Source organism: Ceratotherium simum, chromosome 34 (assembly GCF_057802395.1).
Source record: "Ceratotherium simum simum isolate JZ-2026a chromosome 34, ASM5780239v1, whole genome shotgun sequence".
Lineage (NCBI taxonomy): Eukaryota > Metazoa > Chordata > Mammalia > Perissodactyla > Rhinocerotidae > Ceratotherium > Ceratotherium simum.
Genome location: NC_141933.1, coordinates 17,668,291 through 17,686,455, shown reverse-complemented (window position 1 = coordinate 17,686,455; position 18,165 = coordinate 17,668,291). Strand labels below are relative to the sequence as shown.

Here is an 18,165-nt window from a genome sequence, read left to right as displayed (position 1 = left end):
ATCAATTAAAACTAATTTCTTGAGGTCTCCCATGGAAGTTTCCTATTTTTTACAATTTTTTTTTCCAGCTTGATCTTGATTCTTTTTTTCCTTTTTTTTTTTTGCTGAAGAAGAATCGCCCTGAGCTAACATCTGTTGCCTATCTTCCTCTCTTTTATTTTTATCTGAGCCTCCACCACATCATGACCACTGATAGATGAGTGGTGTAGTTCTGCACCTGGGACCCGAACCTGGGCTGATGAAGTGGGGCACGCCAAACTTAACCACTAGGTCATCGAGGCTGGCCCTGATCTTGAGTCTTAAATGTCTGTTTTTGTCTAATGGATATTACTTTTCCCATTTTCCTGAAAAATGAGAATAACTCTTGTTTAAAAGTCAAGTTCTAAATGTTTTTATAATTTTGCACAGGGAGTCTACTCTATGGTGAATTAGGTTTGTTGCCTGTCTTTCATGCTTCTAACTTTCTTCTAATTTGATTCACATGGATGTGTATTATATTTTCATTAGGATTCATTTTTTGACAGCACTGTTTTGATAATTCCTCTTTTAGGAAGTAAAATGAAATAATCCCATGATTTGGTCTATGCTATATTTCTAGTAAAAGTGTAGTGTGGTATGTAGAATTTATGTACGTGTTATGTCTTCTGAACAAATGTCCTCCTAACCCTCTCTAAATTCATCCATTTTTTTTGTTTATTTTTAGTATTTTTAACATTCATGGGTCTTTATTTGTATCATAGAATGACTGTACTATTTCTTTGTCTACCACCAAGGAATAAAATTTTCTGTGTAGTCAATCGAATTTGAATAAAATTACAACTTTGAAATTAAAAAAAGATTATATGCACATTGTCATGTGGGGATAAATATTTCTAAAAAGCTTATAGACTTGATTATTTTAATTATTAAGAAAAATTATATACCTAAGTCTGAACTATGCACATATACGTATAAGAAACTATTTTTGTTTCCTAGAAAATATATGTTGGACAGAGATACAATGAAATGTTAATATTAGTTATTGGTGGCTGCTGATATTATTAAAATGTTTAATTTAATATTTTTGCTTACCTGTTATCCTCAAAATATATTCAGTGAATAATTATGATTTTTATAATAGAAGAAGGTAAAAGTCTCTTATATCTGGGTTTGAAAAAATAAACTGACTAAACATGACCCAATATTCCACTAGTAAAATAAGTCTTCATGTTCTTTTTAATAGTCCCTCAAATAATGAACCAAAGAGAGAAGAAAATGTATTGAGATTTACAAATGTGGATAATATATTTCATTCATTTTAAAAGTTACTCTCTTTTTCATTAAGTAGATATATGTTATTTCAGAAAGTTTTATAGTTTCTATGGAAATTAAAAATCAAAAAATTAGGAATTGATACTAACTGAAATTTTTGATGGAATATTTTGAAGAACAATAAAATTTAATGTATAATACAAAAATGATTTTGAAAAGTCAATAATAATTAGTATAAGACAAATACAAAAGAAATTTTACTTACACTAAAATTGTGAGTGAAAAACCAATCTGTGCTTTAGGTCAGGATGATAACAAGATAAGAAGGGGTGTGTGTGTATATATATATGTACATATTCATGTATATGGACACTAAGAAACACTATAGAAAAAATTCAAGAATGAGAGGATCTCAAATAGAGAATTTGCATTATAAATAACTCTCCTCCACCCCAAAATCAGGTCCAGACGGCTTAGTCAAACCTACATTTCCTTGACTAGGAACTCTCTTTAGGGACAAAGAAGTAACAAATTTTCTATATATTCTTTCAAAAAACTAAAGAGGAGGTGTGTATCCCAACATTCTCTATGAGGAGAGCTTTCCCCTGACGTCAAAAGCAGACAAAGCCACTATAAGAAAAGAAAGCAACATAGCAATGTCAGTCATGAACATATATTCAAAAATTCTAAAGAAAATTTTAGCAAATTGAATCTAGAAACATTTAGAAACAATAATGTACGATGGGGATGGGTTTAACACAGAAATGTATGGTTGGTTTAGCATTCAAATTCAATTCATTTCATTCATCTTATTAAGAAACTAAAAAATAAAAATTACCTGACATCTCAATAGATGCAGAAAAATGTTTTGAAGTTCTAATTTCCATTAAGGATAAAAACTTTGACCAAACTAGTATTAAAATTATTCTTCCTAAAACCGATATAGTGCATTGATGAAAAATCTATAGCTAACATCGTACACAACAGTAAAAGATGACATACAGTTCCATGAAGATCAGGAACAAGGCAAGTAGGATTGGTCTTTTTAATTCTATTCAACACTGTACTCAAGGTTGTCTTCAACTCTACAGGGCAAGGGGAAAAAAAGGAATAGAAAGCATCCAAATTGGAAAGACAAAAGTGAAACTGTTTTTATTAGTAGATGACATGATTACACACATAGAAAATCTAATAAAATCCAAAAAGCATTGGGAGAACAACAAGTGAACTTAACACAGTTTCAGAATGAAAGATCAATATACAAAATAATGTATATTTCCACATACGAGCAATGAATAATTAGAAATCAAATTTTAAAATATCTATTTTACAAAATGCTTAAAGATAAATCTGAATAAGTATATGGAATCCTGTACTCTAAAACTTAGGAAATACTGGTAAAAGAAACTAAAAAAAATCTAAATAAATGAGAGATATACCATGTTTATTTGCTTAAATATTCAATATTGTCAAGAGAGCTGATTTCCTCAAATGTATCAGTGCAACTCCATTCAAAATCCAAGTAGGCATTTATTTTCATACAAGTAGAGCAACGAAAACAAAAACATATAAAGAAATGCAAAAGACCTAGAATAGCTGAATCAAAGGAAAACCCTTGCACTATACATACTGAGAAGACATTAATCAATTTCCAGTGGTATTCCAAAGCTACAGTTATCAAGACAGTGTGGTACTGCCATAAAAATTGGCAAATAGATCAAGAAAAAATATCGATTGTCCAGAAATAGACCCATGCATATATGAACAGCCAATTTTCCACAACAGCAAAGGCAAAAAAAGTAATTCAGTGGAGGAAAGATAGATTTATCAACAAATGGTCTTGGAATAATTGATATACATGTGCAAAATAATGAATGTGGATCCATAACCCATTCAAAGATTCAAAAACAATGGATCATAGATCTAAACGTCATACCTAAAAGTCTAAAAATTCTAGGAGAAAACAGAAAATATTTGTGACATGGTCATGCAAAGATTTCTTAGAAACAACACCAAAAATAAATCTGTCTGATAAAATGAAAATTTAATACATTTGACAACATCAAAATTTAAATCTTCTGCTCTTCAAAAGACTCTCTAACAGTGTGTAAAACCAAGTTATATTCTTGGCGACAGTATATGCAAGTAATGGATCCCACAATAACCAGGAGTCTCAAAACACAATAATTAAAAAAAGATCCCAAGAAGGGGCAAAACAATTATAAATCACTTCACCAAATAACATAGGAGGAAGGCAAAATCATAAAGTGCTGCTCAACATCATTATTCATTAATGATTAGGTTTAAAACCTCAATGCATGTTGACTATAGTTAACAATACCCTGTTGTATATTTGAAAGATGCTAAGAAAGTAGATCATAAGTGTTCTCTCCACAATGAAACAATGATAATTATGTGAAGTGATGGAGGTGTTCATTAACCTCTCTTGGTAATCATTTCTCAATAGGTACACATATCAAGTCACCACATTGTTTGCCTTAAACTTACACAATATAATACGTCAACTACACCTCAATAAAGAGGGAGAAAAGCTCAGTGAGATGGCGCTGCCCATCAGAACATCTAGCTGATGAGCATGTGGAGGAACTGCCACTTTCACACACTGCTGACGGAGTAGGAGAATGGTGTAAATATTACAAAAACCGTTTTGTTTATGCATCACTGTCAAAAATTAAACATGCATCAACATAATATTTAGCCATTCCACTCCCATGTATTTACCCAAGAAATGACACCACATTTCACTACATGTGTTTACGAGCAAATGCCCATAGCAATTTTCTTTGTAATAGCCTAAAACTAGAAACAACCCAAATGGTTATCCACTTGAGCACGAATAAACAAATTTTGGGATTTCCAAACAAGTGAATACAACTCAGCAATAAAAAGTAATGAATTACTGGCACACACAAAAATATGGATGACTTTCAAAATAACTATGCTGAGTAAAAGGCAGAAAAATAAAAGAGTGAATAATCTATAATTACATTTACAAAAAAAATTCAAACTAATCTATAATTACACTAAGTAGATCAAGCTAGAAGTTCCAGAAAGTCCAAGAGAAGGGCATACAGACATACAGCTCAGAAAGGAAGAAACTAAGCTGTCCTTATTTGTAAATAATGTGGTATCTAATAGAAAATCTCAAGGATTATACACACACAAATTAAACAACCTAGAATAAACATGTAAGTTCAGTAAGGTGACAAGGTGACAGGATACAAGTTCAACAAACAAATATCCATCAGATATATACCTCAATAACCAAAAATATTAAAAAATTTAAAATCACCTCAAGTATAATGAAATAGGTAGTTACTAAGAAAAGATGTACAGGATCTGTATGCTGAAAAGTACAAAATACTGATTAAAGAAATCAAAAAAGATCTGAATGAATGGGTAGACATACTGAGTTCATAGATTAGAAGACTACATGTCGAAAAGATATCAGTTCTTCTCAAAATGATCTACAGGTTTAATGCAAAGCTAATTAAAAACCCAGTAAGATTTTTTGTAGATATAGCCAAGTTTATAGTAAAATTTATATGAAATGTCAAGGACCTAGCATAGCTAAAACGCATTTGAAAATGTAGAATAAGAAGGAAGGAAACGCTCTATTCCATGTTAAGATTACTATATAGCAACAGTAATTAAAACTGTGTGGTATAGATGGAGAGATTGAAACATAAATCAACAGAACAGAATTGAGAACCCAGAAATAGACCTTTGAAAAGTTTGATAAACTCATAATAGTACAAAGGTAATTCCATAAAAGAAGGATAGCCTTTTAAAAAATGGTGTTGGAGTAATTGGGTGTCCATAGGAAAAACAAACAAACAAATAATGTTGATCTAAACCTGATACAACTTAAACTAATTAAAATAACTCAAATTAGAAATCAAATGTAAAACGTAACACTATAAAACATTTACACAAAACCATAGGGGAATATCTATATCTGGGATGTAGAGCTAGTAAAGAGTTTATAGGCACAACCTATAAAGGTAAACATTGATAAGTTGGACTGCATCAGGATTAAAACAACCTGCCAACTACACTCTTGGACACTCACCCCAGGGAAATGAAAACTTCTGTTTAGAGAATCACCTTTACAAAAATGTTTGTAAAAGATTTATTTGTGACAATTGAAAACTGGAAACAACCCAAATGTCTTTCACTGGGGGAATGGTTGAATATACTGTATCATCAATACCATCAAATACTACACAGCAATAATAAAGGAACAAACTATTGATACCCACAAAAGCATGGATGGACCTCAAGAGAATTAAGTTGAGTGAAAACATCTTATTGCAGAAGGCTACAAACAGTATTTCCTTTATAAAACACTCTTCAAAAGATAAAAGTATGAAGATGGAAAACAGATTAGTGGTTGACTAAACACATGTGACTGAGAGAATGGAAAGGGATGTAGCTGCAAATGAAGGGCTTAAAGGATCTCTGCGGTGGTGGAACAGGTCTGTATGTTGGCTCTTGTGGTGGTTACACAGGTACACATACACTAAAATTGCATAGAACAATATATACAGAAACACGCAAATGAGTGCATGGAAAACTGGTGGAATCTGAACAAAGTTAATGGATTGTACCAATGTTAATTTCGTAATCATTATATTATACTGCATTTATGTAGTGTTTATTACATTTATTACCACTTGAGGCATCTAAGTGGGACACAGGAACTCTCTGTGTGTTTTTTATTTTTTTTAATTTCCAGTGAATCTATAATTACTTAAAAAAAAGTAAAGCAAATGCAGCCTGGGACAGCGCAGGGCAAGAAGGAGTAGAACGGAAGTATTATGACGACACTGACGAACTTCGGGGGTGCAGATATGTTCATTATCGTGATCATTTTAATTGTTTTTCAGTGCATACATATGTCAAAACTAATCAAGTTGTAGACTTTATATGTGTGCAGTTTATTATTTTCAATGATATCTTAATAAAGCATTTTGTTAAATTACTAAGGCTGCCAGGAAATCAAATAAAAAACAAGGGTAAAAGTCACAATAGAAACACACATCTTATAATAATACTCAATTAAAAAGTCAGAACATAATTTAGGCTCATGTCATTGATGTGAAGATCCAGGAAACCATGTATTTGCTAGTGGAAGAGTGTGTTGGTACAACCCTTTTGAAATATTTAACAAAATTAATTGATGTATTATATCTTCTCTTGCCAAGACGTCTCATTACTGTGTGTGTGCATAGTGCGGGTTTATATCTAGATGTAAGTATAGATGTATCAATATCTATATCCACATAGACACACACAGAAGCAGATATTTGATGTGTACCTCATGGAGAATTTGTGCACAACATATTAACATGGCAAACTCAAGGCTTTCTGTTGGACTGTTCATTGTAGTGTTGGTGATAGCTGAGGTTACAGACAACAAAATACCTATCAATAAAGTACAGACCCATGACATTTTTATATGTTATTTAAAGTAATGATGCAAAAAAAAAGTCACAACACGGCTTCATCACAAATAATTAAAGTGAATCAAATTCAACAATACAATTTACATCAAAATAACACAGAAAACATATGTAATCAAAATATTACATTTTCTGCAGAATAGATTGCTCTTGTGGGCATATATCACGCACAGCAGGACGTGTGTGGAGGTGAACAAGAAGAATCGGAGTGGATGTGGGACGTAATGGAAAAACAAGAAACATCGAAATGTAATAAAGGCAAAAATAAAGAACAGATGCACTAAACTGACAGGTGATGATTCATCATACAAAGAGAATGAGAAAGAGGAGAAGCTAATTCCTCTCCCAATGTGCTGAAAGAAAGAAAGAAAAAAGAACAATCAAAAAAAAAAAAAAGAGAGAGAAGGAAACAAACAACATCTTATATACAAAATACTTTATTAGTTTAGTTCACTTATATTTTAAATAATGCAATAGGACAGTGTTTAAATACATCTCCATTGTGTCATCCATTTGAGGAGGTCATTGTAGAACTAGAGGAATACCAACAATCTCATCATATAGAGAAAACATATTAATCCCTTTCCTTATATGGTTGTTTTAGTAAGTGTACTCCAGATTCAGAGAACCAAAAGGAGAATACACACACACACACACACACACACACACACACACACACGTATATATGTAGAGAGAGAGAGAGAGAGAGAGAGAGTGAGAGCAAGAGAGGGAGATGAGATTTTAAGGAATAGGCTAGTGATTGTCAGGCCTGACGAGGCAGAAGTCTGCAGGAAGCTGGCACTAGAATCATTGATGCTGGTGTCTTGAGCACAAAGGTGGGAAAATAAGGTAGAAATTTCTATATTGCAGTCTGGAGTCACAATTCCTTTTTCTTTGAGGATCTCAGTTTTTGCTCTTTAAGGCCTTCAGTTGATCAGATGAGGCCCACGCACATTAAGGAGGGTAGTTGAATGTATTCATAATCTACTGATTTAAATGATAATCACATCTGAAAAACACCTTCATAGCAATATCTAAACTGATGTTTGACCAAACAGCTGGCACCAAGCCTAGCCACATGGACAAAAATTTAATCATCAAAGATTAAATCAAAATCATCAAAGATTAAATAAAAATTTAACCAAAAATTACGTTAATGAAGAGTAGAAAGGTAGAAATGCAATACACAAACAAATAAATCTAACTCGCTTGTAAATACAAATTTTTCCAGACTATTAATAAACACACATTACCCCCTTGCATTCTGTTGAGTTTTCAAATGCTTCGAGGACAGTCATGGAATTGCTTGGCCTCTCCTCAGGGATTGTCACAGAGGGTGAAAAAGAATCCATAAATTGTTCTCACCGTGTCCTGTCATGAGACACACATGGGAGCCAAGACAGAGGTTTCATTACAGGTAAACAGACTATCTCATGTGGTGCCATATTTTACCAATACCTGAATAGTTTAGGTGACATTTGCAAGGACACTTTTATTCTATGGCAAAGCATAATGAAACATTAGGATTTCTGATTCACTTCTGTTTGCATTCTGCTATTGATAATGCATCAGCAGAATAAGAGTGTTCTCCTTTCTCTTCAGATTGTTAAATATTTTCAGAAATACTATTAAGAGTATTTGAAATTTTAGTGCTATATTGCATATGTAATATTTATGTTTAATCAAATACTTAATCACATGAATTATAGAGGTCAAAATTGAGAGAGAGTCAAGCCTAACTGAAGAGTCAGGGATAGAAAAAAATGTATATGTATGGCAGAATTATGAAGCTGCCAGTATTGTTTCTAGTCTGATGAACTTCCAAATCCTTAGTCATTTAGTGACACTAGGCTTTTCTTATTCCCTTCTCAAAAATTTTGTAATAATTAATACATATATAATTCATGTATAAATGTGAATTGTTTTCTGATCTCTTGATGAATGAAAAGGAAATTTCCACCTTACACTGAGGTGTGAAAAGCAATATTTGGAGGTTAGGAGACTTTCAAATACCCAGTCTTATGGTGATAGTACAATGAACAGCATGTTCAGTTTCCAGTGGAGTCTGGCAGAAAGCTGATGTAATTTTCTCAAAGACTGTAGCTTTAAAAAATAATAATCTGATAACACAGATAGTAAACAATGAAAGGTAATTGGATGCTTTCCATAGAACCCTAAAGCTGGTGAGAGAAAGCCCTTCCATCCTCCCTCATCTTATAGGAAATCAGCACTTGTGAATGAAATCTATTTTCTTCAGTTTTTCGTCATTGCACCTAACCAACATTTATATTGCTTCTTATTCCGTTCATAGACAATATTTTTTCCTAACTGTAGTTCAGTATTTCTGACGTAAGAAAAGAAAGTACATGGGGACAGGGTAGGATATCAGAAGCTCACAATTTTATAAGCAATGATTTATGTGAGAAAGTGTGGATTTCCTATAAACGTCTTTATAATACAATGTTATAAATGCTGTATTTTTCTATTTGCTTTCTTAGAGCTCACTCAGAGACTCCTGACACTGCTCTTTTCCTTGTGATCAGGATCAATTCTATCTACCTGTCTATCTTTCTATCTGTCTATCTATCTATCTATCTATCTATCTATCTATCTATCTATCTCTATATCTATCATCTATCTATCTATCTAAGGAAACATTTATACTCACAATTTTTTAAAACACTAATGCTTTTACCTTAGCCAGTCAACCTCATTCTACTCTGCTATGTTTTAAACTTGGTGGTTTATTAGGGATATTCATATACATCTTTATTTCATTATACTTATGTATGTCCACATTAAATTAAGTGTGTAGTGAAGTTCTTTGTGGCCTTAATGTGCAGACAGACCTAAAAATCATCCCAGGGTTTATGGTCTGTGCATTTTATCTTCCAGTATGCTATTGTGTAATACAGTGATTTTTAACCTATTTTTTTAAAGTAGAAAATCTCTTTATCCAAAGAGAATTTATGTGAAACTTTATTATACAAAACCAATTCCAGTGACTTCACTTTTTCTTAATTTGCTTATTTTCTCATACTATCCAAGGTTCATCCATGACGATGTATATCTTATGTGTTACAAACAACTTAGTATACATCAGTTATAATAATAAAGCACCTAGGAAGAGGAAATATGTTAGTTTTTTATTTGCTTTAAAGTATTTTATTGGAATCCTTTTGATGAAATCAAGTACTTGTTTAAGACAAAATTAAGAAGTGAAATCTGTGTAACTGATGTTTAAATGTCCCAAAATTTTTAGGTAATTTTTTCCCCCAACATGTTGACAGCTGTTCATCAAGTTAATGCAGGAAAAATGCAAGTTCCTAGAATCTGCCCAGCACCAAAGAGAGGATACCCTTTGTGTCAGCAAAATCCATAGTAGCCAGGGAGAAGGGGCATGACTCTTCCCACTTTGTCACAGCCTGTGGATGAAGTGGCAGGAGCTATTACCTAGGCATCCCAGCCATTCCAACAGCACTTCTCCAAGAGGGTAAGTTCCAAACCTTCAGTCAAAAGTTTAGTGCTGAATCTCTGTGAAGGGGCACTGCCTCTGGCTGGGCTTCCAGAGCTCTGGAAATGTGTTAGTTTTAATGTAATTATATATTAAATATCTTAAGTAAGGTAGAAGATAAAGTATCCAAAAGAAGAGCACATTGATAGTCAAGTTGTAGTCATGGAGCCGGGTCATGGTGGAGGGGCACAGGGGACAGTTACCTGGATAACACACTACGCCATCTATCCATCATCACACCCCTGATGAAGAAGTTAAGTCACACAAAAAGAATTTACATGTACATATGTAAAATAATCCATTTCAGGTAAAACACTGTCTCCACTAAGAAATTAAAACACACACACACAAAGAATCCTACGTACTTGATATTGAGGGATATTTCCAGGTACCATAAACACACTGAAACATAGAATTTTCACTTATCTTCCCAACAACCCTGCAAGAAACAGTTTATTTTGCTGGTGTGAACAAAGAGATTAAGATAACTTACACCATTTGCCCAAAGTACTCCTTTGTATACAACAAAAATATAGGGTTAGCAGTGACTTTATCTACCTATATTTCATGAGATGTTTCCCTATATAAAGAAAAAGAATCTATTATAATATGCTTGAATTTTCTTACTTTTACACCTCTATCCAATAGCAGTCAACATACTAATTTCATCCTGTACCATATGTAGGCATAAGGGCTTTCACATGATTGTATTTTAAGCAGGGGCTTCTAAATATTTACACACATAATTGTAATTTGGATTTTAAAATTTTGTGTAATTAACATATTTAGTATGTCATATTATGTGATTCTAATTTTGTAATTGTATTCACGTGATTGCCTTTATATAAAAGACAAAAGAAAAATTTATCACCCCTAGAACTACCACTTACAGTTTATACCATTTTTTTCATTTTACTTTCTCCTTCTATATGTATATTTATCTATGTCTATATCTATATCTATACATACATCAGAGTTTGCTGACCTTGGCCCTATTCACATTTTGGACTGTAAAACTCATTCTTATGGGGGGCTACGTAATATAGTAGGATAATTGGCAGACTCACTGGACTCTAACCATTAGATGCCAGTAACACCCCATCTCCAGCTGTGACAACCAAAATGACTCAAAACATTATCCAACGTTCTTTGGGATACTAATCTTCACCAATGGAAAACTACAAATCTCTCTCTGTCTCCAGCTCTATCTCTATCTCTATCATCTTTGTTTCTATTTTTAAAGGTGTATGTTTTATTTGCAGGGCTGGATTATTTTAATAGAGCCTAAATTCTCAACTGGGATTTATTTATACCAGCTTTGTATACTAAAAAACCACCAGATTTTAGTACATGAAAGCTATTGACTATCCTGGTTTCTCTATTCAGAGTAGGTTTTCTGATCAACCTGGATGGAAAAACACAATGTAACAGTGTTGAACGAATTCATTCTCATGGGAATCACAGACCACCCAGAGCTGCAGGCTCCATTATTTGTGCTGTTCCTCATCATCTACCTGATCTCAGTGGCGGGCAACTTGGGCATGGTCATCCTCACCAAGATGGACTCCAGGCTACAAACACCCATGTACTTCTTCCTCAGACACCTGGCTTTTACTGATCTTGGTTATTCAACAACTGTGGGCCCCAAAATGTTAGCAAATTTTGTTGTGGGTCAAAATACAATCTCCTATTATTTTTGTGCCACACAGCTGGCTTTTTTCATCATGTTCATTATTAATGAACTTTTTATTCTGTCAGCAATGTCTTACGACCGCTATGTGGCCATCTGTAACCCTCTGCTCTACACAGTCATCATGTCCCAAAGGGTATGTCAGGTGCTGGTGGTAATCCCCTATCTCTACAGCATATTTGTTTCTCTTCTAATCACTGTCAAGATTTTTAATTTATCCTTCTGTGGTTATAATGTCATCAGACATTTCTACTGTGACGCTCTTCCCTTGTTATCTTTGCTCTGCTCAAACACACATGTAACTGAACTGATTATTCTGATTTTCTCAGCCTTTAATTTGATTTCATCCCTTCTGATAGTTCTTTTGTCTTACCTGCTCATCCTTGTAGCCATTCTCAGGATGAACTCTGCTGAGGGTAAACGCAAGGCTTTTTCTACCTGTGGATCCCACCTGACAGTGGTCATAGTGTTCTATGGGACTCTGATATTTTTGTATGTGCAGCCCAAGTCTGATCATTCCTTTGACACTGATAAAGTGGCTTCCATATTTTACACCCTCATTATCCCCGTGTTGAATCCCTTGATCTATAGCTTGAGGAAGAAAGACGTAAAATATGCTCTACAAAGGATAGGGAAAAAACTATGCAATATCTTTTCTTAAAGCTCACTGTCCAACGTGATTCTTAGAAATCAGGTTATGACTTTAAGACTTGTTGTGTGTGCCTTCAGCAGCAAGACAAACACAAATAATCTCATCATATATTTAGATAATGTCTTCTGTGTGCCAGTCCCACTTATAAGTGCTATAAATACATTACTGAACAGAACAGTAAAAATCTTTGCATTCTTTTCGGGGAAGAGATGAAATATAAGCACAATAATTAAGTACATTTTATAGTACAGTAGAATGGTTTATGACACATAAGAACAGGTAAAGAGAGTGGGTATGCTGTGTGAGATTGAGGAAGAATAGTAGATACAGAAAGGGCATTAAAATGACTTCTGTCATTTTAATGCCCTTTCTCAACTGTTCTCAACTGTTAGAATTAAACTCCCAGTGTCTATGTGTGTGTTTGTGCATGTCCATGTGTTTTTGTGTAAGCATCCTTCTGTTTTAGGCTTCATACTCTTCCATGGCATGCATTAAAATCAAACTCATTGTGGTTTTAAGGAGGCTCAGTGTAGTACTATGATTTGAAGTCATCAGTCATATCAATTTTCTCCCACACCATGTGGCCAAACTTAGGATCCTGCTCCTTTCTCATCAGTGCAGTTGCTTTAATATATGAGCTGTAGAAAGTATATTGTCAACATACTTAGCAATTCAGTAACTCACAAGATCAGTGCAATGTCCTATTTTTCTGAATCAATCAATTTCTCTATAATATACCAATTAAGATAAATTTGCTTGATTATAGTTAACAATACTGTACTGTACCCTTGAAAGTTACTAAGGGAGTGAATCTTAAATGTTCTCACGACAACAACAAAAAAATGGTAAACGTGAATTGATGGAGACGTTAGATAGTGCTAAGTTGTGATCATACTGTAGTATATGTGTACCAAATCAAACGCTGTATAACTTAAACTTACACAATGCTATATGTCAGTTATATGTCATTAAAGCTGGAGAAAAAATATTTCTTGAGTCTCCCATGGAAGCTTCCAATTTTTTTTTTATTTCGTATTTTATTTAGATCTTAGTTGTAAACTGTTTGTTTTTGTCTAATGGGATTCTTATTCTTCCTTATCTTTCTGAAAACCTAGGATACTTCTTGTTTAAAATTCATATTCTAATTGTTTTTGTATCTTTGCATAAAAGGTCTACTCTATGTTGAATTAAATTTTTGCCTCTTTCATGGGGTGACTTTCCTCAACATTTGTTCGTATGAGTGTAATATATTTTTAGGAGGATTCACTGTTTGACTGCATGGATTTGATAATCCCTCTTGTAGAAAGCAAGAGGAGACAATAGCATGATTTGGTCTATTATATATTGCTAGAGAAAGTAGTAAGATACGTAGCAATTTATATATATGCTATGTCTTCCTGACAAACTTCCTCTTAACCCTCTTAATTTCCACTTTTTTGTTTATTTTTAATATTTTCCACATTCATGCAACTTTATTTACATCATAGAAAGACTGGACTGTTTTCTTTGTCCTCCATCATAGAATAAAACTTTCTATGTAGTCAATCAAATTTAAATAAAAATAATTCATTAGAATAAAAAAATGTATATTTTCATGTGTGGAGAAGTATTACTAAAATCATACAGTTGATTTTTTTTAATTAAGAAAAAAATTCTACTGAAAATATGTATGAACTTGCAAATATAAATATAAGAAAATATTTTTGCTTTCTAGAAAATGTATGTTGGGCAGAGATACAGTGAAATATTACATTAGTTATTAGTGGCCACTAAGATTATAAAAATGTTTAAATTAATATTTTTGGTTCTATGTTTTCCCAAATTGTCTTCAGTGAATAATTATGACTTTTATAATAGGAAATGGTAAAAGTCTCAATTATCTAGATTTAAGAAAATAAACTGTGACTAAACATATTCCAACATATTCCAAACATGTTGGAATATGTTTAGTCACATCTAACAATATATCTCACATCTAAAAAAATATTGGTATGCCTTCTATATAATTTTGATAACAATTATATGCATTTTAAAAACTAGTCTTTGTTTCATTATTAAGTCCACATATAAGTTATTTCAGAAAGTTTTATATTTTTCCATAACATATAAAAAATTCAAAACATCAGGAATTGGTACATAACTGAAATTTTTGATATGATATTATGAAGACTATAAGAATTTAATATATTATGCAATAATCATTCAGAAAGATTAATAAAACAGAATAGGAAAAGTACAGAGAATTTAGAGATGCTAAAGACATCTATAAAAAAACAATCTGTGTTTTCGGTTAGGATCATAAGAATGAGTGTACTATGTATTTTCATGTATATGGACACTTAGAAATACAGTATAAAAAATCTATGATGAAAAGAATCTCAATGTGGAAATATGTATGAGAACTAATCCTCACTAATTCAAAATTGTTCCAGGTATCTTGACTGGGGAACTCTACTAAATATTTAGGGAAAATGAATTAACCAATTCTACGCATTTTCTTCTAGAAAACTGAAGTGGAGGTTTACATCCCAACTTCCTTTATGAGGAGAGATTTCCCCTGATATCAAAAGCAGACAAAGGCATTATAAGAAAAGAAATCAGCAGAACAATATGAGTCATGACCATTTATGCAGCAATTCTAATAAAAATTTTAGTAAATTTAATCTAGCAATATGTAAAAACATAATGCATCATGTTATTTTTACCTCAGAAATGTACAGTTGGTTTAATATTCAAAAATAAAGTTATCAGGGTGGGCCCCTGAGTGTAGTGGTTGAGTTCAGCACACTCTGCTTCAGCGACCCAGGGTTTGCAGGTTCAGATCCCGGGTATGGACCTACATCACTTGTCAGCCATGCTGTGGTGGTAACCCACATACACAGTAGAGAAACACTGGCACAGATGCTTGCTAAGGGCTAATCTTCATAGCACACACACACAAAAAATCATCATATTAAGAAACTAAAAAGGAAAAGTTTTCTGACATCTCAATCAATGCAGCAGACAGAACATTTGAAAGTTTCAATGCCATTAATAATAAAAATTTTGACCAGACAAGTATTAAATGGGACTTGGTAAAACTGATAAAGGGCACCAATAAAAAACCCACAACAAATATCATATACCATATCAAAAAATCAAATACATTTCCATTATATATATAAACACAAATATTGAATATTTACCCATAACTCATGCAAAGATTCACAGAAAATGGATCACAGATGTAAATGTAATACCTAAAAGTCTAAAAATTTCAGAAAAAACATAATGGAAAATGTTCATGACCTTAGGTTGTGTAAAGTTTTCTTAGATACAACACCAGAAGTAAAACTTATAGAATTAAAATTTGATACATTTGACAACATCAAAATTAAATCTTTAACTTTTCAAAAGATACTCTTTGGAGGATGTAAAACCAATGTACATTCTGGGAGACAATATTTTCAAGTAATGCATCTCAGAAAGGTCTTGCTCCACAATATGTACAGAGGTCTCACAAATCGATAATAATAATAACAATAAAGAATGGGCAAAACATTTGAATAATCTCTGTATCAAATAACACATAAAGGTGGTAAATATGCACATAAACAGTTGCTCAGCATTATTATTCATTAATTAAATTCAATTTAAAACCTCAATGAGATAACACTATATACCATATAATGCATGTATGATAACGTATATATATGCATATAAACACACACACCCAGAGGAACAGGAACTTTCACACATCGGTGGCGGAAAATTAAAATAGTATATAATATTTTGAAAACAATTTGTTACAAGCATCAGTGTCTTAAAAATTAAACGTACATTTAATATAATATTTAGCCATTCCATTCCCATGTATTTACCCACAAAAAATGGCAGCATATTTCCATATAAGACTTGTATGCAGATGTCCATAATAACTAAAGGAGTACAGGACCTGTCACTCCAAAATATATTGTTTTGTCATACTGATTATTTTGAGCTAATACAGCAGGAGCAAGAAGGACACTCTGAACTCCCTTTTCTTCTGAAAGCAAGAGATGAAACTCTCATGTCAGAGGTACCCTCTTTCTATCAGGAGAGAAGAAACATTGCACCAGAGATGGAGACTTGAGGCCAAGAGAAATCTGTGCAAACACATGGTTAAATATCTTATACGCCTGTAGTCTCCCCATATATTTTAGTTTTCTACAATTGTCACTGTTGTTTCAACCTCATATATAAGCACTTAGGCTTAGCCACTTTGGGTCTTCATTCTTCTTATGAGGACTCCCACATACATGTACAAATTCGTAAATAAAGTATGGATGCTTTTGTCCTGTTTATCTGTCTTATGTTAGTTTAATTCTTATGCTCAGCTAGAACCCCTAGGAGTGTAAAAAGGAGAAATTTTTCTTCCCTTTCAGCTTTATTGAATGTTTATTTGTAATGGCCAAAAACCAGAAACAGTCTAAACATTCATCTACTTGAGGATACAAAAACAGATTGCAGGATATACAAGCAAATGAATGTCATTAGCAATGAAAAGTAATGAATTATGGGTACACACAAATACATAGATGTTCTCAAAATAATTACACTGAGTGAAGGACATCAGAACAAAGAGATTAAATAATTTATAATTACATATTCAAAAAAAGTCTAAAAATGCAAAATCATCTATAGTTACATAAAGCAGATCAAATAGGAATTCCCAGCAAGTGCAAGAAAAGGACATAAAATACATACGGCTTGCTTGAAAAGGAAGAAATGAAAGCTTCCTTATATGCAAATGATGTATTATCTAATAAAAAAAATTCCACTAATCTGAAGAAAAAATCTGGAACAAAAATGTGAGTTCAGCAAGGTGACATGATACATGATTAACAAACAAATATTAATCAGATATGTATAGAGAGAGACAAACAACTAAAAAATAAAACCCGTTACATTCACCCCATATATACTAAAATATGTAGGTAAAAACCAGCTATAAGGTCTGTACGCCAAAAAGTACAAAATACTTATTAAAGAAATTAAAGATGATCTGAATAAATTAGTAGACATATTGAGTTCATAGATTAGAAGACTCAACATACTAAAGATATCAATTCTTTCCAAACTGGTCTATAGATTTAATGCAAATTCAACTAAAATCCCAGTAAGATTTTTTATACAGGCTACTTTTTACTGAAATTTATATAAAGGGCCAAGGACCTAGTATAGACAAAACACATTTAAAATTAACTATAAGAAAATATTCTATGTTGAGATTTACAATATAGCCACAACAATTAAGACTGTGGGATGTTGGCGGAGATCCAAACACATAAGTCAACAGAACAGAATAGACGATGTAGAAATAGACCTTTGAGGTAGTTCAACTAATTTCTCATAAAGGTCCAAAAGTAATTCAATAGAAGGAAGATAGGCTTTAAAAATACGGCACTGATGTAATTTGGATTACAGAGGAAAAATAATAAACAAACAAATAATGTTGACCAAAACCTTATACAAAAATTAACTGAAAATGAATAACAACTTAAATGTAAAATGCTAAACTATAAAATGTTTAGATAAAAACATAGGGGAAAAT

General features: G+C 32.6%; 2 protein-coding genes across 2 annotated transcripts in view; one reads left to right on the top strand and one right to left on the bottom strand.

Annotated features, from left to right (window-relative positions):
• Positions 1-18,165, bottom strand: part of LOC101407136 (olfactory receptor 5AP2) — a 508,331-nt gene that overhangs the window by 325,978 nt on the left and 164,188 nt on the right. The gene's annotated exons all lie outside the window — the stretch shown is intronic.
• On the top strand, positions 11,661-12,602 carry LOC101394535 (olfactory receptor 8K3-like). The gene has a single exon (XM_014779786.2). It carries the CDS (start codon positions 11,661-11,663, stop codon positions 12,600-12,602), a length of 942 nt encoding a protein of 313 aa, XP_014635272.2.

Excerpts from the sequence above, each read along its gene's own strand:
- LOC101394535 (XM_014779786.2), top strand. The coding sequence starts at position 11,661 with ATGGAAAAACACAATGTAACAGTGTTGAACGAATTCATTCTCATGGGA.